Here is a 21,877-nt window from a genome sequence, read left to right on the forward strand (position 1 = left end):
GTTGTGCCAGGCATTATTTGGGTAATCCGGCAGGTTGCGATGGCATGTCAAAAACAAACATTATGAAAACTCCAAACTCACCAGGCATTGAGAGGGACTTCATGCTCATTTACCCAATATGCAAAACAGTTAGTGCTTGAACTGAAAATAATAAATAATTTCTCAGCTGTATGTACAGTAAGAAGTGTTCTCTCGGCGACAGTAGTTTAGTCTCTAATTATGAGGTGCTGCGAGTGAAGATGTTCTGAGCATTTGAGAAAGAAGAAATGATAACATTGTGGCTTCTCTCAGGCCAGCGCAGTCCTAGAGGGACACCGATGCCCTTCAGCAGGTGGCCACGTGATCTAATGACCCTGCTTGTCTGTTTCCCTTTCGCTTTCAGGCTGCCCGTTCCGCCACAGCGATCCTGAACTGCTGAAGCAGAAGCTGCAGTCCTACAAGATCCCATCAGCAGGGGTAACTCAGGTGAGATGAATTCATTTCTTAATTTGTGCTGAATCAAGGCTGCCTGTCCTTAATATCATCCATGTTCCCTAAAACAGTGTCTTGAAGATGTTCGTTTCACTGCAGCAATTTGCTTAATGTGGGATAAATAGCACCCTTTTTCGTAATTCTCTTGTCACCGCACTTTATTCTTCCACTCCAGATGAAAGTGTCTGTGCTACTTTGTGAAACTTTTACAGTAATGTTACATTATTGTGGTGAATTTCTTTGAGTGGAAGAACTCTACCCAACACTCACCGGTGAACAGTGGCAGAATTAGTGTATGCTTTGAGTCCTGGGAATTTACTATACTGTAAAACAGTGCTTTAAATAGTCCGGTACTGACTACCGGCACTCTTTTATTTTGAGAGGGAGAGTACCGGTACTTCTCAAGAGATATGTAATACTTTTAATTGGAGAGTACCGGCACTTCTCAGAAACAAGCAGGGACTCTGGTACAGAGTACCTGCACTTCTTTTTTTCCATTTCTGCTGTAAAGGCGCAATATGATCGTATCTCATGAGCCTGTTCTACGACCCAAACACGAGCTTTAAGTTAAACTGGGCAGCTCTACCTAACCACGAGATAGAAAATGCATGAGTGAATGTAGAATACGATTGAAGAGATGAGCATTATCTTACTCATACTAATGTTTACATTGACATAGTTTGTTGCAATTGACAGCTTCCTATCAAATAATAGACATCAGGTCTTGTTAGGCACTTACTAACAGTGTGTGGCAATCATCGAAATATACAGTATATTGGGTAGCCAGCTGTCTTACGAGATGCCGCAGGTTCGGTGTACTGAAAAAAAAGTTACCTTCAGTTTGAAAGAATCCTTTGAAATTCTAACTGATGCCTGTGTACACCTACGGGGGTATTTATATATAGAAAAAATTGTATGTTTTATTAATTTTTTTACAGTCCTCAAAGGTGTCTGTTGTCTGGCAGCTGAGGGCCCAGATATCGGTACCATTTTGGATGTGCTGAGTTCTTAGGCTCAACAATGTGCCACAGCTCATAATACGAGAGTGCCAATATTCCGCATCCTAATTATCAAGGCTGCGGACTGTGTACTTTTAAAATGGCACCCATTGTCCTCTACAACTAGACTGCACATTAAGATCCCAAGATGGTGCCATTGTCCATGGCCTCAGCGACAAGTTTGTAGACTAAGGAGGTCCAAGCCTGTTGAGTTTCATGGACCTCGTGACTTGGAACTTTTACTTTTTCAAAGCATATGTGGGGCTTCCCTCACTTAGAAAGAGTTAGGGTGTCCTCACGGTGCCCCTTATTGGCCTTTCATAAAAATGTTTAGTTTGTGGGAATCGTGCCCCGCGTTCTGCAGTGGTAATAGTAAGTAAATATAAGAGCGTTGCGGTCTGCGGCCTCCATTTATAGAATGCAGGACCAGAAGGGATGACTTGAGAAAAATCTACCTTGTTGAATATGATTTATTAGTGTTTGAGAACCATCTACAGATTAACGGTCCAGATTTCTCTGTCTTAGTCAACTGGTTGGCTCAGTTGTAGGGTCCTGCAAACACCAATTTTCTAACACTAATTTCTTAAACTACTGAATGAGTTTACACCAAACCAGGCAATGGAATTTTCTTGAATACAGTTCTTTCTAGTCAAGTTTGGTGTAATTCTAATCAGCAGTGTCTTTCCATAGCTGCATCAGTGGTTTAGTGTAGGATTAAAAACACCTTCCCCCACCAGATATACCAATTCGGATGGCTAAGTCTTCCTGGAGATTCCTAACCTTTTTAATATTCCCATATGCATGACTCGTCCTGAAAAATTGCAGTAACTCTTCTTTGCCGGTAGGTGGCGTTTGCCTGTCTTGTACCACCATAGACATGACATCACCATAGCCCTATAGCAGCACCTTCACATCAGTTCCCTATTTTCTACGCCTCTCAATATGTATACAGAGCAGCTCTCTGTGGAGCAATTTCTATGAAAGTTAGCTTTTACTGTGCTAGGCAGGTTGGCTCCACCTAAAACATCAGGCTTCAAAACATGTTATTCCTGCCATGGACAATTGTCTTTTTTGGACCCTCATGAGGTATGTCAGTGTTGCACGGGGCCTAAGCACAATTCATATTCGTGCGAACAGTGTGGCCAAATGCCCTTAAACTGATATAAGAATTATGATGAAACGCACAACCTGTGTATCTGGTAAATAAAAACTCAGGTTTTCTTATTTGCGGTGTGCTCCTGGGGTTTCGCTCTCTGATCTAGAGTGTCAAATGTTCAAAGCATGAGGTATCGCACCCTGAATAGGATTAGTCACCCTAGGCGCAACCTGGAACCCTGTGAAGGATATTCAACACTTAGTATTTCAACAAAAAAGATCATCCACAGTTTATAGTTGGATATTTAATGGGTTTATCCAATATTCATGAAGGAAATTATATATGCTCTTATAATTGAAATGGTAACCATGAATTCAAATAAACAGTTGTACATCTCAATTACCCGCCTCTCAATTCATGCCCATCCCAGTGCATTTCCGGCACTCAGCCCTTCGAATATAAAATAATGAGGAAACCATCCTGCTCGCAATCCCTGATGTAAAGATACCGCGTGATGATTCCGTATTGTGCAAGGTAAACATCCGTTAGTGTAGCGTGGCTAAAAGAACCAGCTGTCGTGATACTCCATCAATCATACTTTAATGTGGACCACAAATGAAGATAATCTGCTATTCAAAGTGCGGTTGAACTAAAACACAAGAAGAGCAAGTGTGCGGTTCCAAGAAATGCAGCAAATAAAATAAAATGTGCTAAAACAACCATTAAGCTCCCTTGGTGGTCACAACACGGCTGTCGTGACACAGAATGTTACCCTTCTGATGTGTTTAAAACATTTTTTTTTAAACGTGACCGTAAGTGAATGCTCATGTTAGTCATGACGCATGTGATTTCATCCTACTGTGGATTAGCAACGCTGTCAGCCCCAAGGTCAGTAACCGATTTAAAACGCAAAGTAACCAGCACAATTTAAAACAGGCTTGCAAGCTTAATACCACCTCGTAAAGCGTGCATGTAGTGTCTTCCTCCCTGCAGAGACGAACCAGAGGTTGGATGAGCGCGATCTGTATGCCCATTAGAAAGAAAACCAGTGAAAGAGGACTATTAAGACCAATGTGAACAAAAGGGAAAGAAAGACTTGCGTGTTGGTTCTAGGTTTGTGCCTTTCACGTTGGCCATTTTGGAGTGTAGAGAAAACACTCAGTGAAAGCCTGGAAATGAGAAACATGCAGAGGCTTGTGGGAAAATAAACAAATACAAACCCCCTGAATAACACCAAAATACACGAAAAGTAACTTAGAAAGGGTGGTGATCCAAACAAGATCACCAGATTTGAAGTAGCAAAACGAGTTCCAGTGAAATGGGAAAATAACAATGAGAACATAAATGACAAATGGAACAAAAAGTTAGCAATCAATCAACAGAGATAAAATATCACAAATAACATTGAAATTCCATACTGTCATTCATTCCATGTGGTTTCAATGCGTCAAGATGTCTAATCCAAAAGTTCTCTATGTAATAGGTAATTTTTATAGGCTCTACCCTCAGTTTTAGCTACAACTTCTAAGACTAGAAATTTTCATAGGCTGATGTTGTGGTTTTGTTCAAGGAAATGGCTGATTACAAAAGAGCACTGTAAGGGGGGACCGGATGCACACCTCTTATTCTTAGTTTCTCGAACTTGTCTCCATTGTCTCTAAATGGTGCGTGCTGATTGGATCAAGTGCCATGCCCTGTCGGCACTTCAATTGTATACATCACTGTAGTAGGGCTTCATGTCGCCCCAGTCAATCGCACTGCTAAATATGCCAATTGCGCGATTGTAAGTTAATTATATTCAACGTTCATCCATGTATTCCATAGTCTTATAAGTTTATCATAGTTTTCCACCAACTTTAATATGAGTCCGCACGCTAAGTGTATATGCTGTTTCCGATTTTTTGGCACTTGATCCAATCAGCACGCACCATTTAGAGACAATGGAGACAAGTTCGAGAAACTAAGAATAAGAGGTGTGCATCCGGTCCCCCCTTACAGTGCAGTTTATTACAGATGCCCTACACCTGGATAGCACCCAGAGATGAAAAAGAAGAAAAGTGATTAAATTGTTGCACATAACACGAGTCAGCACACCTGGATTAACAACGTGGTTCATTTAAGACAGTGTTGGAGGCGCTCTAATAGTTCTCGTTTAAATGCAAATTACATTGTATGAATACACACTCTTGTTCGTAATGCGCAATTTATCATTGTTTGTCACTCATTTACATAATTACGGAATGAGCCGGTTGTTTTAACTTGTTTTGAACTGAATGTTGGGAGATGTAGTGAACACGAAGAAGTACCTAATATGTAAAACCACGAAGGCGGGAGATTTGAAACACGGAGCCCAATTGGTTAGGATTAAGGGTTAAATAAGAGAGCGTGCATTGGAGTAAGCTTGATGGGAGGCAGTACGGAGGAACGAAGGATTGTTTTTATTAACACACGGCAGGTACGTGCTAAATAGAATGGATTGAAAGGGTCCGGTTTACTCTGCAATATACCAAAGGGGGAGGGGGTTATATAGAGAGAGGAGAGACAGGGAGACAGAAACGGTCTTGAGAACGAATGTAGGGAAAGTGTCAGGGATAAAGGGTCGCGGCGTGTTTGCGCTGCTTGCCACTCGGAGAGAGGAGATTGCAGTGTGATGGGAATACGGAGGGGTTCAGAAATGAAAGACGAGTATTAGACTAACTGTTGTAGAAAGTTGTGTCAGAAACTCACATGCACGACACAGAGCAAGGCACTGGTTTAAATGTCCTAAAGTCAATTTAAAAAGACCAATGAAGTAGGAATGTGGTAGTCCGGTTGATTGGCATTTAGGTAGCTTTGTAACATATTCAGTTCAAGCTTTAAAGGGGGAGAAAAATGTTTTTGGTTTCGCTCAATACATTGACAATTGAGTTAAAACTGTAAAATGTTATATTTAAATGATGAACATGATTAGTGATTGTGATTTATTATTCATTCACAGTGACCCCCGAAGAAGGGCGTTGAGCCCGAAATGCATTGGGTACTTTTTTAAATAAATGCTGCCTGAAATGAATTTATGAGTCAGTCCTGTTCATACTGAAGGTCTGGATAGACATGGTTGGAGCAGTAAAAAATCGGAAACAGCATATACACTTAGCGTGCGGACTCATATTAAAGTTGGTGGAAAACTATGATAAACTTATAAGACTATGGAATACATGGATGAACGTTGAATATAATTAACTTACAATCGCGCAATTGGCATATTTAGCAGTGCGATTGACTGGGGCGACATGAAGCCCCACTACAGTGATGATTACAAAAGAGTTCATATTCTTGGTTCTAATATTGCTTTAATGTTCGCTGATCCTAGTTTTAATTTTTCTCTTAGTTTTTATGAAGTATACTTTGCCACCCGTGCATTTTAACAGATAGACCACATTCATGGTGTCACAAGTTGCTGAAACTTTCAAATTGTTCTTGGTGCCTTTTCTAGGTTGTCATAGTGGAACATTGAATGATGTTATGGCAATTGTTGCAGTTATGACAAAGGATTGTCCCTTTTGGTTTGATTTGTTGAGGGTTCTCCTTGTGGCTGGTCCGTTTCCTGCAAAGAGTTTTCTGTGGAAACTTAGGAATAGTGCTGTGGATTTGGAGTATAAACACAGCTAACTTGGTCACATGTTGTAGAGTTCAGAATTGGAGTTTGTGGATTAGTAGTTTGAAGAAGTTGGTAGTTAGGAAAATAATATCGGAGCAACGTGGGGGATACTATTTTGTTGTTTTGCAGCTGGTGTTGAGCCATCTGAATGCCATATCATCCCTGCTGTTCAGCTTTGGATTTTACATCAACGAATCCAGGTTGCACCTAGAGCCCTCAGCGCCTTCAGTTAATGGAGGCAGTGTTGGATACATCTCTAAAACCCTTCCTTCCTCCTTATAGGTTTCTGGACATTCGGATTGTCACTCTGACATTTTGGGAAGGATCTCCGATTCCAGCCCTGACAGTCCTTTAACTAGCTCTACTAGTTTGCTGTATTCCCCTGGTCACTCAAGAATGCAGGCACATCAATCAATCAATCGAAGATTTGTAAAGCGCTGCAAATCCCATGCGGGCCTCCAGTAGTGCCTTTGCCTGCACTGGATCCAACATGGGAGCCTGACAGATAGCAATATTGACCTTGAAATAGCAACTGGTGGTCAGTGGGGAGGCATTTCAGCTGTGGAACACCCTTCTGCCAGCTACAAGCTGTGGGTGTGCGCATCAAAAGGATTTGTAGATTAAAAGACTTTGTTTTTGAGGGGAGCAGGGTTTTCACATCAACCTGCTCAAACTGCAGTCTGTATCCTTGGCCCTCAATTTGTTGTCAAGCTGTGGACTCTCACCTGCTGTGCTGGCTGTGGAATTTTGTTCAGGCCTATGGCATCTGGCTAGTTACCAGACATCTGGCAAGCTCCTTAATATTAGGGTTGACAGTTTGAGTTTGCGCCGCCTTGCCAACCACATATGCCATCTGCAACTAGAGGTGCTGAAATCGATTAAAATGCTACCTACTGGCTTAATAAAGCTATTGCATTTTTTTTGATCTAGCCTGGCATTGGGGTTATTGAAAATGTGAGGGATCAACAGATAGATACAGAATCCACTAGAATGTTTTTACAAAAGGTATCGAACTTGTTCATCTGATTGAATCTTGCCATGCCAAACCTAAATTGGATGACCATTTCTTTGGAAAGATTTGTGTGTGGTAACACTGTAATATATTAAAAGTTGAAATGGCTTCAATGGAAATTCTGACCTAACCATAATGACACAGAGGCCGCTACAGACAGAACAAAAGCAAGCGCTTAGAGACCGGTTGGTGATTTGCGCTATATAAATACCTTTACATTTACATTTACATTTACAATTGATAGATTTAACTGATGCTCCCACATCCACCAACATTCCAAGGCTGTATTACAATTGGGAAATGGGTGACATCTTGTGACCTTGGATGTATAGAGCGTTGAAAGGGATAAAAATGGTCTTTTGTTGCAGAGCTGGCAGGCATGGGTGACAGGTCACATGGGAGAGGCTTATTAGATTGGACGTCTGCGTATGACATTTATACATCTAGCATTAGTATCTGCAAAACGGCGCATAGCTGTTAGCTGGATGGCCTCGAGAGGCCTGAATATTGATGTTTGGGTAAAGGATACGATGGAATGAACATTGGCTGGAGAGGTCAAAATCAAAATATCTGAATGCTGAGGGGTCAAAGAGGATTTGGATAGTTGGGGGAGCATCATGGTTAGATTTGTTGAAGATGTGGGATCTCTTAGTATTTCTGCATCCCCATATTTGTCTGCAGATGAAAATGATTAGTTCTATGGACCAATACAGATAACAAGCCAAGAGGGCCATTCCGGTAACTACGATTTCTTTCTGATTAAACTGAGACTAAAATAAAGACATAGATGCAGTTGACACCCTGGCTTAAAATGAACAGAACAAAAAGAAATAAAACTGAAAACCATGTGAAATTTCATTCCTGGTGAGCCTCCCAAAATATTGCTTTGCCGCTTCATGCATCAAATGCAGAGCTCGGAACTTTTAGAATTTTTTTTTTTTATCCTTTAATTACTTCCCACCCATCACCTCACCCTGGCAGATCTGCATAAAACCTGCCATGCTGAACACAAATTGGATTAGATTATTTTATGAAAGTTTTGTACAAATTTGTCAAATATATATTGGACTTGATGTTTTAACCGTACGCTATCACTGTTATCAGTACGCCCTTCCGTTCAGTTGCACCGCGTTAGATGGCAATTTTTCTTGGAGTGGAGTACGAAAATACTACGCAGAGCACCCCCTAGCAGTCAAAAACCACAGAGTGCTTATTTTTCTGCAAAGGGGAGGGAGGAAGCAGTATATACTGCGGAGGGGTTCACGAGTGGACTCACCTTGTATATATCATATATATATGTGTTTCACCATCCTCAAATACGCCGGCGACCAGCAGCCCGGTGCATGTTGGGGTTAGAGGGGAACCACCACGTTATCCAATTCACCAGTTTGCAGAACACCGCATAACACCCACTCCATCCAGATAGAAATAAATTACTGCAACATAGTTCCTTTTAGTGGTGAATATTTCTCATGGCCAACACACCCAACGTGTTTCGGCGTCAACATACCTTGGTCACGGGTACAGAACCACCTATTTGGCCATATTTAAGTGTATGTGAACAATGACATAAAAAACAGACTTCAAAACAAAGCTTTGTGTTCTCCAGTGTGGCAGACATCTTGAGATGGAACTATTTGGTATCACACTCCACATGTCTGAGACCATTTCTTAACAATGAGACAAAAAGTATTGGAACAACAAATATTATAATATATAATTATAATTATATTTCTGAACCGGATGGACACTTAATAAATTAAATTCAATCATCTTCGAATTTTTTGTACAAGCACAACATGATTTATATAACAGTCAATTATCCTTATGTAAAATACATTCCATGATTCATCATAATTCGAATTGATGATAATTATATAATAGTCCAATTCATCACAAGATTCAAAATGAATTGTTGGAGGTATTGCACTTCTTCAAAATGATACACCATACATGTGTGCACTTCTTTCAAAAAAGTGACTAATGCATCATTCACTCCTACAATAGGTATACCACCCCTTATACAAAAATGAATCATCCTCTATTCCATATAATCGCAAACCATTCTGCCCAAGTGGGCCTTGGTCAACATGTAATCTTGTTTAAGGAATCCTTGCTTAGTCTCAAAAAATTCTCGAATGTATCATTTCCTCCGACAGGAAGACCTTTATCACAGTCGACGCCCAAAGACCAATCGCTGTTGAAGTGCACAACTACAGGATTGGCATGTAAGTGTAAGTGTAAGCCTGGACAGGTTCAAGCTATTCACTGGCCGACGTAGTCTCTTCCTCGTCGACGGTCTAGGTCCACTTCACCTACGACGGCAGTGCGGGGACGCTTGATGTCGAAGACACACCGCCAATACAGACATGGGCGATCGTCGTTGAGGTCCCTTGTGGGCACCTAAACGTAGAGGACAGCTCCGAGGTCAAAGAACTCTGTCGACTGCAAGTTTTGCCCTCCGACGCTCACCTGCACCATGGCAGGGCGAGTTTGTCGAGGACATCGCCAACGAGATAGACATTGAGAAGATCGACGTCGAGACCTCTGTCCTCCCAATCGTCCCCACCAGCTAATAGGCAGAGAACGACTCGATCACCAGTACCGACGTTGAGAGAGATTCAGGAGATGGAACCTCAGGATCCAACGTCAAAAAGGTTGACATCGAGAAGTGTTTCACCCTTCCCGGGGCCCTTAGACTTGTTCAAATTACGCCAGAGGGTTCCCCGGTTAGAGAGCAGCATTCACCTCCAATCAACCTATCCCAGAGATGGCTGAGGGGTGTGAAGGAATGGAGAGTGCCAAGACGTAGTCCAGAATCTGACTACTCTCAATATATATTCTCCCTCGCGTACTTCTGAAGTGAGCCCACCGACACCAGCCACAAGGTCTCCTCGGAGACAACAATCTCCAACTACAAGGGGACATCGATCACGATCTCTTCTTAGACGCTCCCAGTCTAGATCTCGACAGTCTCATTCACTAAGACTTCGGTAGCGTAGATGCAGGTCTCCTCATCATGTCCTACTAACTCCTCCAGATCTTCAGTGGCAGACTATTCTTGTACATTGTTGTCCATTCCTCCCACCAAAGTATCACCAGTGGATGACATCATGACGATCAACGAGGTCCTTTGTAGGGGGGCTGCAAAACTCAACATTGAGATGCTTTCCAAGACTCCCTCGCTTCTGTTATATTCGAAATCCTCTATCACAGGTCGTCCACTAGACCTCTGCTCCCTTTGGTTCCTGGACGGCTAGAACCAGCGCTTCACACATTTCTCACTCCTGCGTCTATTGGAGTAGCACCGCCATGCATAATCAAGAAATACAGAGCCCCAGAACAGGATCCACTGTACCTGAGGTCCGACCCTCCACTGAACTCGGTCATAGTATCAGCAGCAAGGAAAGCGCACATAGGGGCTTCCTCCTCTACAGTCCCTCCTGATAAAGACAGGAAATCCATGGACTCTATCTGAAAGAGGATGTGTAACACCTCAGCCTCCTACTTGAAAGTTGCTAGCGCTTCCGCTCTCTTGGGATAATATTACAGTTCATTATGGGACTTGCTCTCAAGGTTTGCTGACAAATTGCCAAAAGATAATCAGCAGGATTTTCAAGAGATCCTGCATGAAGGAGGGCTTATAGCAAATCAGATCATAAGCACAGCAGGCGATGCATCAGATATGACAGCTCATCAGCTCATGGCTATGCGCATGGCATTTGCGCTAAGCGATCTTCACGGCTAAGGCTCACGGGCCTAAAACTGGAGGCCCAACAAAGATTTCTCAACCTTCCCTTCAACTGAACTTCTCTTTTTTTGGCACTCATGCGGACGATGAGATGTCCAGAATGAAGTCAGAACTTGACAACTTGAAGGCAGTATGTCTGGAGAAAAGGAAGGGCTTCAGACGTCGATATCGTCCTTATGATTGCCGCCAATACCAACAGAGGGTTCAAGCACCTCACTGGTCATCGCAGCAACATAAATTCAACCAGCGCCCACTTGGGCGGGGGGCCTCCAGGCCAACAACCCCTTCGGTTAAACAGCAGCAGAAACAGTAAGTGCTTGCTACCCCCAACTCTGTTACCCATTCCGGTGGGCAGAAGTATAATGTTTCACTTGGACGAATGGCACAAAATAACAAAGGACAATTGGGTGGTCAATATTGTGAGGAATGGGTACTCAATCAGTTTCAGATCCCCACCACCTGTTATACCCCCTTGGAGATCTTCAGTACATCAGCTGAAGCTGCTTCGAGCAGAGGTCTCCATCTTGTTACAAAAACACGACATCGTAAAATTTCCCTGGCCACAACATCGACAGGGGATTTATTCTGGTTACTTCTTGGTTCCAAAGAAAGGTCCAAACAAGGAGTACAGGTCTGTGTTCGATCTCAGACTCTTAAGCAAATTGGTTCTCAAGCAAAGATTCAGGATGTTGGCACTACACCAAATTGTTCCACAAATCCATCAAGGAGACTGGATGTGCTCCATGGACCTTCAGGACGCTTATTTTCACATCCCAATTTCTCTGACATTTCTACGATTCAATATAGAGTCAGAGCACTTACTGTTCAAGGCCGTTCCTTTTGGACTCAAATCAGCCCCCGCACCTTTTCAAAATGCATTGCAGATGTAGCGGCTTTCATGTGAAAACAAAAAAGATTTTTGTCTATCCTTATCTAGACGACTGGCTGCTCAAGAGTGCCTCTCCCAATCTTCTGCAAGAACATCTGCAATACTGCATTCAAGTTTTAAACCAGGTGGGTCCACTACAAGAAGTCTATCCTCAATCCAACTGAGAGAATCCACTACTTGGGCGTGACCCTAGACTCCGCAAGAGCGTGTCCTTCGGAGGAGAGACTATCCTCAATTCTCCACAAATGTTGCACTCTCCTCCACACACTTCGTCCTACGACCAGACAGGTATCCCCTCTGCTGGGCTCGATGGCGTCTTGCATATTAATTGTTCCCAATGCCAGACTACAGATGAGACGGTTACAACAGGCATTAGAGAATCAGTGGTCTCAAGTCTCCAACTGCTGGGAGGACACCATCATTCTTCACACAGTCAAAGCCTAACAACGATGTTGGATGCAGAGTCCTCTTTTGTTGAAAGGAGTCCCGTTCCACCAGGAACTCCCCAAACAAACACTTGTCACAGATACGTCCCTCCAAGGCTGGGGAGGTCACATGGGACCTTTGCAGTTTAAGGGCTGAGGTCATAAAAGGAGAAAACATACCACATTAACATGTTGGAACTAAGAGCTGTACATCTGGCTCTCAAAGCATTCTTTCCCTCCATATGGTCACATTCCCTGTTGTTTCAGACTGATAATACCACAACTATGTACTACCTGAACAAACTGGGAGGGACCAGACCCAGACCCCTATCCCTGGAGGCTCAAGCGATTTGGAAAGGGCTATTGGTGAGGAACCTGTCCATATCAGCAGTTCACCTCACAGGTACCTTCAACGTGCACACGGACAATCTAAGCTGCAACTTTGTCGAAGGCCACAACTGGGTTCTAAAAGATGAGGTAACACACAACATTTTTCGGAGATGGGGTTACCCAGATATCGATCTATTTGCGGATGTGGCAAACGCAAAATGCTGCACCTTCAATCAATCAATCAATCAATCAATCAATCATGGCACTTGTATAGCGCACTACTCATCCGGGAGGGTCTCAAGGTGCTTGGGGGAAGGGGTATGCTACTGCTCGAACAACCAGGTCTTGAGTTGTCTCCTGAAGGCGAGATGGTCCTGGGTCACCCGAAGGTGGATGGGGAGGGAGTTCCATGTCTTGGCAGCCAGGTAGGAGAAGGATCTTCCTCCGGCGGTGGCTCTTCGGATGTGTGGTACGGCGGCAAGGGCGAGGCTAGTGGACAGTAGCTGGCGGGTGGGCGTGTAGAAGGTCAGGCGGTCGTTGAGGTACTTGGGGCCCAGGTCGCAGAGAGACTTGTGTGCGTGGGTGAGGAGCCGGAACGTGATCCTTTTGTTGACGGGGAGCCAGTGCAGGTCTTTCAGGTGGCCGGAGATGTGGCTGCGTCGGGGGATGTCCAGGATGAGTCGTGCGGAGGCGTTCTGGATGCGTTGGAGTTTTTTCTGTAGCTTGGCTGTGGTTCCGGCGTAGAGGGTGTTTCCGTAGTCTAGTCGGCTGGTGACGAGTGCTTGGGTGACCGTCTTCCTGGTTTCGGTCGGGATCCATCGGAAGATCTTTCAGAGCATGCGCAGGGTGTTGAAGCACGATGAGGAGACGGCGTTGACTTGTCTGGTCATCGAGAGGGAGGAGTCCAGGATGAAACCCAGGTTGCGTGCGTGGTCGGTTGGTTTGGGTGCGGTGCCCAGGGCGGGGGCCACCAGGAGTCGTCCCAGGCGGAGGGCGATGGTCCCAGGATGAGGACTTCCGTCTTGTCTGAGTTCAGTTTCAGGCGGCTGTTCTTCATCCACTCAGCGACGTCTTTCATCCCTTCGCGTAGGCAGATTCTGGCGGTGTCGGGGTCTCTGGTGAGGGAGAGGACCAGCTGGGTGTCGTCGGCGTACGAGATGATGTTGAGGTTGTGTTGGCGTGCGATGGCTGCAAGAGGTCTCATGTAGACGTTGAGTAGGGTGGAGCCGAGTGAAGATCCTTGCGGAACGCCGCAGATGACTTCGGTAGCCTCGGATCGAAACGGGGGGAGGCGGATTCTGTGTTCTTCCGTCGAGGAACGATGTGATCCACTGCAGTGCCTTCTCTTGGATGCCGATGTTTTTGAGGCGTTGAACTAGGGTGCGGTGGCAGACAGTGTCGAACGCTGCAGAGAGGTCCAGGAGGATGAGTGCCGCTGTTTCCCCGTTGTCGAGCAGGGCTCGGATGTCGTCGGTGGCTGCGATGACGGCGGTCTCGGTGCTGTGGTTGGCTCTGAAACAGGACTGCGAGGGGTCGAGGGATCCGTTTGTCTTGAGGAAGGTGGTAAGCTGTCTGTTGACGATCTTCTCGATGACTTTAGCAGGAAAAGGGAGGAGCGAGATGGGGCGGATGTTTTTGAGGTCGGTGGGGTCCGCTGTAGGTTTCTTCAGAAGGGCGCATCCAGGTACCCTCAACCAGGCTCCAGAGGGAATGCTCTTTTGATCGATTGGTCAGAGAAATTACTTTACTTTTTTCCACCAGTCCCGCTCATACCACTGGTGATCAACAAACTCTACAGATCCAGGACCAAGATAATCCTGATCGTGCCAGAGTGGCCTCGCCATTGGTGATATCCGGATCGCTACACCTTTCCAAGATGCCACACAGGAGGTTGCCATGCCATCCTGATTTGTTAACCAAGTTCAGAGGGAAGGTCTGTCATCCCAACCTTCCATCACTGAGATTCAAAGCTTGGCTCCTGAGTTCCTCCAACATGGTGATCTAGGCCTCCCGCAGGACTGTATGCAGATTTTAAAGGAAACAAGAAGGCCGCCTACTCTGGCTTTTGTCTTTCAAATACCAGTTGTTAAAGACTTCCTGTAAGGGCTAAGAAAGGTATTCCCTCCAATTCGATCACCTTCCCCTCCCTGGCAGTTTAATGTGGTCATCTCAAAATTAATGCCAGCCCCCCCCTCTTCCCCCCCCACCCAGTCACCAGGCATCTCTGCAGCAATTCTCTTGGAAGACTGCTTTTCTGGTGTCAATTACCTCTGCTCGCAAGGTAAGCGAGATTCAGGCTCTATGTTCTACAGAACCTTATCTCGTTTTCCATGCTAACCGAGTGGTCTGAGAACACACCAGAGTTTCCTACCCAAGGTGATCTCGGATTTTCATATCAAGCAGTCAATCACTCTACTCACTTTCTTTCCAAATCCTACCACTCCCCCTGAAAGGTCGTTAAAATCACTTGATCTAAAAAGGGTTCTAAAATTAGACCGTATCTTTGTGAACTGTTGTCCAATGCACACTGGTTTCCATTCTTCTAAGCAGTCCATCGCTAGATGGATAGTATCTTGTATCACAATTTCTTATCAGTTAGCTAACAAACAGCTCCCTGGCAAGCCGAAGGCTCATTCCAAAGAGGTAAAGCCACCTTCTCAGGAATGTACCCATTACAGAGATATGTGAAGTGGCTACATGGCGTTAAGTTCACACTTTTTCTCACTATTACTGCCTAGATTCGGATACCCAGGCGGACGCCCTGTTTGGGCAAGCTTCCTTGAAGAATTTGTTTGGTAAAACTATTGTTTTAGAGTATATCTGCTATACTAGTGTTCATCCGCAGGATTCTGGGGATGTTAATGTCAATGTTACTTGTACTTTTAGAGCGCGAACTGATACCCGAAGGTGTCCTGGTGCTGTGAGAAGACCTACTTTAGGCTGGAAGGCAGAGACATGTAATTAATTTTCGAAAAGCCATGTTTTTAACGCCTTTCTAAAAGGCAAGAGGTTTGGTATATTTCTACGGGTTAACGGTAGAGCGTTCAATGACTTGGCCGCATTGAACGAAAAACTCCTGCCGCCCCTTGAGCTTATTTTACCCAAGGGATGTTGATGAGTTTTTGGTCGGCTGACCGTAATGCTCTCTTTGGCAGATACCAGTTAAAAGATCCTTTTAGAAATTCTGGTCCAATACTATGAAGGACTTTAAATTCTAGACATAGGGACTTAAATTGAGTACGTTTACTGACAGTGAGCCATTGAAGTTTTTTTATGTTTGCTGTGCTGAGATAGACTTGTATTTAGGTGTAGCTGTTATAAGTCTGGCTGCAGCATTCTGCAACATTTGTAGTTTTTTCATCGACCCTTTGTGGATCGTAAGATAAAGACTATTACAATTGTCTAGTCTAGACATTATAAGGGCAAAGACTACGGTTTGTTGTGCTTCTTTCGGCAGAAGGGGCATTCTTTTTTTGCAGGATTTAAAGATGTATGAGGTAATGGAGGCAACATGGTTAACTTGGTCCCTAAAACTCAATTTGTTTTCAATCAAGACTCCTAGGTTCTTGACCTTCTTATTTGGCGTGGGTAAATATCCCATCACTTCTGGCCAGCAACTAGGGGTAGTGGTCCAAAAAGTGGGGTTATTTCCAAAAAGTACTACCTCGGTTTTACCGGAATTAAGCAGTTCTGGGACAACCAGACTCCCACTGCTTTCATACAATCCTGCAGCCTTATCGCAGTTTCCTCTATATCCTCTGGTAATAATGTCACCATAATTTGGGGGTCATCAGCATAGGACGTTAGGGTAAGCCCATAGCTCTGAATTAGGGGAGCTAGTGATGACACGTAAACATTAAACAATGTTGGGTTCAACAACGAACCCTGCGGTACCCCACAGGGCAGGGAGAAAGATTTGGCTTCAAATTCATCTGTCACTGTTTGACTTTTATCAGTGAGGAACGATTGGAGAAGCTTCCACGCAGTGTCTTTGATCCCTAACTCGTCCAGTCGGTCCATCAACAAAGCGTGATGGACCTTGTCGAAGGCCGCAGATAGGTCTAACATAATCAGTACGGCCTTTCCCCCTTGATCCAGAATGGTCCTAATTTCTTCTGTGGACTTTAGTAGCGCCGCTTCTATGCTATGGGCCTCTCTAAACCCACACTGAGTTGGATCAAGGGCCTGTGAGTCCTGCAAAAATTTGTTGAGTTGGGAGTTCAAATTACTTTCTATGAGCTTGGCAGGGAGGGGTAGCCTGGAAATAGGGCTAAAGTTATTGGGATCACTAGCATCTAGGTTAGGTTTTTTAAGAAGAGGCAAAATGGAGGCATGTTTCCATTCTTTGAGGAAGTATCCTTCTAGGTACATGTTGTTAATAATATAGGTCAGTTGTTGTGCGACAGGCTCGGCTGCCAGTTTTAAAATTGAGCACGAACAGGGGCCAGTGGGAGAGCCTGATTTAACTTTCTCCAATAGTTTGTGGGCATCAGATACATTTAAGCTGGAAAAAAGATTGAAAAGTCGGCGTATCCGGTTTAGTTACCTGCTGACATTGTCAAACCGATATTATGGAGGGAAGAGGGGTCTGAAAATGTTAAATGTAAATCCAGTATTTGTAAAGCGCACAGCTACCCGGAGGCATCCCGGCACTGGAGGCCATCTGGAAGATTAAGCAAGCTATTGCCCAGTCACATGGTGCTGGGCTGACCTGGTGCCTGTGCCAGGGATCGAACCATGAGCCCCTGGCCGCAGTGCCGCACCCCTTCACTGATACTATTAACTTTTTCATAGAGAAATTGAGCAATTTTATTACAAAGCTCTTGACTGGCTACCATGGGAGGAGTGTGAGGATGGGCTAAATAGTTGACTATTTTAAAAAGCTCTTAAGGGAAGTGTTTGGCTCATTTTATTTTGTTGCTAAACAACTTGTTTTGTGTTTTTAAGTAGTTGTTTATATAGTGCTAGGCCAGCTTTGTATTCCTTTTTATAATTTTCCTTGTAGCCCCCAATTTAGGGGGCTTGATACTCTTTTCTGTGCTTATGACTATTGATGAGTATCCCCTGGAAGAGAAGGATAAATTACTTACCTGTAATCCAAGTTATCTTCCAGGGGTATACTCCTCAAAGTCATAAGAAACCTACTTCCTCCCCGGACAAATACATTGTAATAGCGGCACTCTATTTCCAGATGATCACTATACAATGTAATACGCCATTCAAAGATCTGACCTAACTGTCACCTGTGGGGCATGATGGGAGCCTTGAGGTCCTGAAGGTAAAGATACAGCACCAGTTTTTTTAGGTGTTGTCTATAGGCAGCCTTCTGGACCAATCTGCCTGCTGTTACCTAACCTTTTTCCTGAAAAATAAAGGATGTGTTCAAACATGTTAAGAGTACATTTCTCTGTCCTGGAAATGTTGCAATACATGTTTTATTTTAAATGAAAAAATACAATACAATGCAATATTGGCATATTGTAGCCTAATTTGATATTTGGGCTGCATATGTGTGTGTGTGTGTGTGTGTGTGTGTGTGTGTGTGTGTGTGTGTGTGTGTGTGTATATGTATATATATGTGTGTGTGTATATATATATATATATATATATATATATATATATATATATATATATGTGTGTGTGTATATATTTATATATGTATATATGTATAATATATATTGACGTATGTTTTATAGCACTATTCCTTAATTGTTGGTTAAACATGCATTTATGTGCGTGTTTGTGTGTGTGTGTGTGTGTGTGTATGTATATATATATATATATATATATATATATATATATATATATATATATATATGTGTGTGTGTGTGTGCAGGTATGTTTGTATATGCTCCGGGGTCCCTGCGCTTTGGCGGGACTATTCAGTGCCTATGGCTTTAATGTTTAAACCCCTGGAACTGAACTAGGATTACAGGTAAGTAACTTATCCTTCTTGCCCCTGGTTCCCCCACACCCTCTTTAGGCCTCTTTTGAAAGGGCTTCTGAAACTTCAGAATCAAGAGTGGACTTCAGCTGCTCAGGAGGTCTAGAACCCTCCACCCGAGAATGTGAGACATAAATTAATAAATTATTTTCGCCTGGCTCCTAACTTGTCGTTTGAGGGTGAGTACCCCGAAACCCAAGATCGCAGGGAGTAACCCTTTTGTCCACCTTCAGTTTTATGACTTCCTTTCCCCCTCAAAAGGAGTCCACTGAATCCGTACAAATGGAACGGCCCCCCACACACCTCTTCTCGGACCTCTGCTTCGTATTCTGCTCTGTACCCCTGACCGCCCCAAGATTTCACTTGGCAGATGGAGGTGCTGAAGAGATTAATTGAGGTCTTTGCTTAGTATGCACACAGCACCTTCTCCCATCTTGTGATGGCTCTGCCGCTCCAGTGCCCGGCATTGATCCATGTAAAAGATCTCCCTGGCAGGAAGGCCACACTGCTCCTGTGTGACAGTAAATCTACATTCCTCGCAAGCGTCTGCATATTGGTATAAGAGATACTCCGCTGTCCTTAATTAAAAGAAAAAAAATCTCAATTTCCACAATACTACACATATCCCTCTTTTCCACTGTTGGGCTCTTGTTCGGTCATTTCCCCATTACCTCCTTGGCACTGTTCCACGACCAGGCGTCAGACGGCCACCATGTACCTGCCACCCGAATCCTTAGTCCCTGCACATTTCCCCCAATCTGGTGGGACTCCATTGTCCTGCGCCTTCTCTAAAACTAGTTTCCGCATTTTCGAAGCTATCATGATTGGCACTCCTGCTTACCGTGCAGTCAAGCTCAGATGCATACCTGCAGCCAGGACTCGATCAGACTGGATACTAAGAAGTGCAAGAAAGCAAAACAAACAAAAAAGCAAGCCTTTGCTTTCTATGCACCCAGGATCTGGAAAAAGATTCTCGTACCCATGAGGACCTCTTCGATTTAATGAAGATTTGATACACACCTCTTTAAGAGCACCTCATTCCCAGTGCAGCACGCCCACGATGCATGTATTTGGAAACGCTATGCGAACCCTGCGTTTTTGATACGGTTATGCTCAGGCGCGCAACACCCATTGGACCCGACCCCCCCCCCCCCCCCCCCCCCCCCCCCCGTTTTGATACGGTTATGCTCAGGCGCGCAACACCCATTGGACCCGACCCCCTACCCCCCCCCCCCCCCCCCCCCCCCGTCGTTTGTGGCAGTCCGGGATGAGACAGATCCCGGGCACACACAGCCGCACCCGAACGTTTCACGGGTCTTTAAAAGACCATTTGAATGTTAATTAGGCCTTGCTGTTGTTTCACCCCTTGTTGGAGGCGCTTCGGCTCCACTCTGCCTACTGATTAAAGGTTCTGCTCCCCCCCCCCCCCCCCCCCCCCCCGATATTTGGCTCTAGTTACGCCTTTAGTTATGCTAAACCGAATTCTGAAGTGCTAAGAAAGTTTGAGGACGTTGTCGGTTAAGATTTTGATTTGAAATATTTTGGCTTGGACGAAGTTAGTAGAAACCATTGTTACATACAGTAATACCAAGCTTTAAGAATTTGAAAACATTATCTTCCACGCTCTACAAACTGCGGATCATTCGGGCTCCTCGGGAGACGTGTTAAGCTCATTGTTCACTGTCCGAAATCCTCCAGCAATTATTGTCCCATATTATGCTTTACAACTGTAAATGCCTTTCTAATGATCAAATCTTTCAAGGCGGACAGTTTAAATGTAACACGCTGTCAGGAAGACTTTATGGCAAAGATGAATGTAAGTGACACTGCAGAATGTTGGTATAAATCCAAACTAGCAATTTAGGTTTTTTAACAGTAATGAACTGTCAGTGGGGGCAGGCCATGCCTCCATCTGCAAGCAGGGCATCTCTGGTGCTTCGCCTCGCCTTTCTTCTGTTCGTGATCCTGGTTTTAATTCTTTCTCTTATTCGCTCTGAATAACATCTGGAGATGATTTAGTAGCTTTTCAGTCTTACATCAATGCAGAATATGTATCAAATTTAGTGACACGCATTTTGGTAGAACCCTTGATTTTGACTCTGAGAAAGCCCCGCTTCAAATGAAGATAGAAGAGCATGCTATAGATTCAGCCCGTTGATCAAGAAACTACGCTTACGCGCTCATTGTGACAGCCCTAATTTGGCAGCTAATGGGGGTGTGGGCATTTGCCTAGGTGTAGAGAAACTTGTCATTATAGAGGAGGAAATCTAGCACCCCTCAAATGTATCTGGATCGAGTTTGAATCGACTTTAATTGATGACGAAATAATGGGGCCAGCTAGAAGTCCCCATCTGCAGTCCCGAAAAACTAAAATGGTGGTGCATTAAGCACCTGCTGCAAAAAGGCTCCTCCGTCATTTTTAAAATATTTAGTAAGGTAATGAGGATTTTTAAATATATTATTTTCCGTATTTCTCATTAGCAACACAATAATTACCATTGTAAGTCCATCAGGTATGTGGAAGCATAGTTTGTCAAATAGGCCACAAGTCAGCATTCCGTCTGCTCCACAGTGGAGCATATTTTAAGTGAGGTTTGGTCTATGGTTTGCACAGCAAACATTTCCATGGCTCGGCTCGTGCACAGGCTTTAAGATCCAACCTAGACCATTGGCTCGTCTCTCCCCGTTAATTTGTTGGCTTGCCCACTTCCAATTGGCAAATCCAAAAGGCTGATCATGAATACGAGACCTATTTAATTTATTTGCCAGTATTGTTTTTTCTTTTTTGGGTTGTTTTGTTTGAAAGAGAGCATCGAGTGAAATGGTTTGGGTGGGAGGGGTATGCCTTCTTACAAATGGAACTGAGAGAGTTGATGATGACACAATCACCTTTAGTTAGTGCACGGGAGTGGAGGGCATCTAGTTGGTTTTCGCGCTACACAGTGCCACGTCCCATGTAAGTTTATAACAAAGAAGAGCCCAGTTCTATCCTCGCCGCTCCTTTCTGCGACACAAGTATGCATTTATGCAGCGTGAGAGCGGAGTAGCAAGTTTCGAGCTCCACTCAGAGCCTTACACATAAACCGAATACTTCCCACACAGGACACACTTCAACCATCACCCACTTTATCAACAGCTTCAGCTGCACCGACTTTGACCAGAGCAACCTGCCGCACACAAGCTGTGGTCTGAACAATAGTGTAACCAGTGTGTCTTGGATCCTAGTGCAAACGAGGACATGGCATCCCGACTGCTGTTTGAATTATATGATACACCAATAATTAGTGTTCAGTGGGCCCCAATGCTACTGCAACTGCTGTACCA

General features: G+C 44.2%; 1 protein-coding gene across 1 annotated transcript in view; it reads left to right on the forward strand.

Moving 5' to 3' along the window:
* Positions 1-21,877, forward strand: part of PRIM2 (DNA primase subunit 2) — a 761,949-nt gene that overhangs the window by 586,739 nt on the left and 153,333 nt on the right. The window contains exon 12 of the mRNA XM_086925646.1: positions 383-465. Within this exon, the coding sequence (XP_086781772.1) occupies positions 383-465 (83 nt within the window). The remainder of the gene's footprint in view (positions 1-382; positions 466-21,877) is intronic.

The sequence above is a fragment of the Lissotriton vulgaris genome, chromosome 6, assembly GCF_964263255.1.
Source record: "Lissotriton vulgaris chromosome 6, aLisVul1.2, whole genome shotgun sequence".
In the NCBI taxonomy this organism is placed as follows: Eukaryota; Metazoa; Chordata; class Amphibia; order Caudata; family Salamandridae; genus Lissotriton; species Lissotriton vulgaris.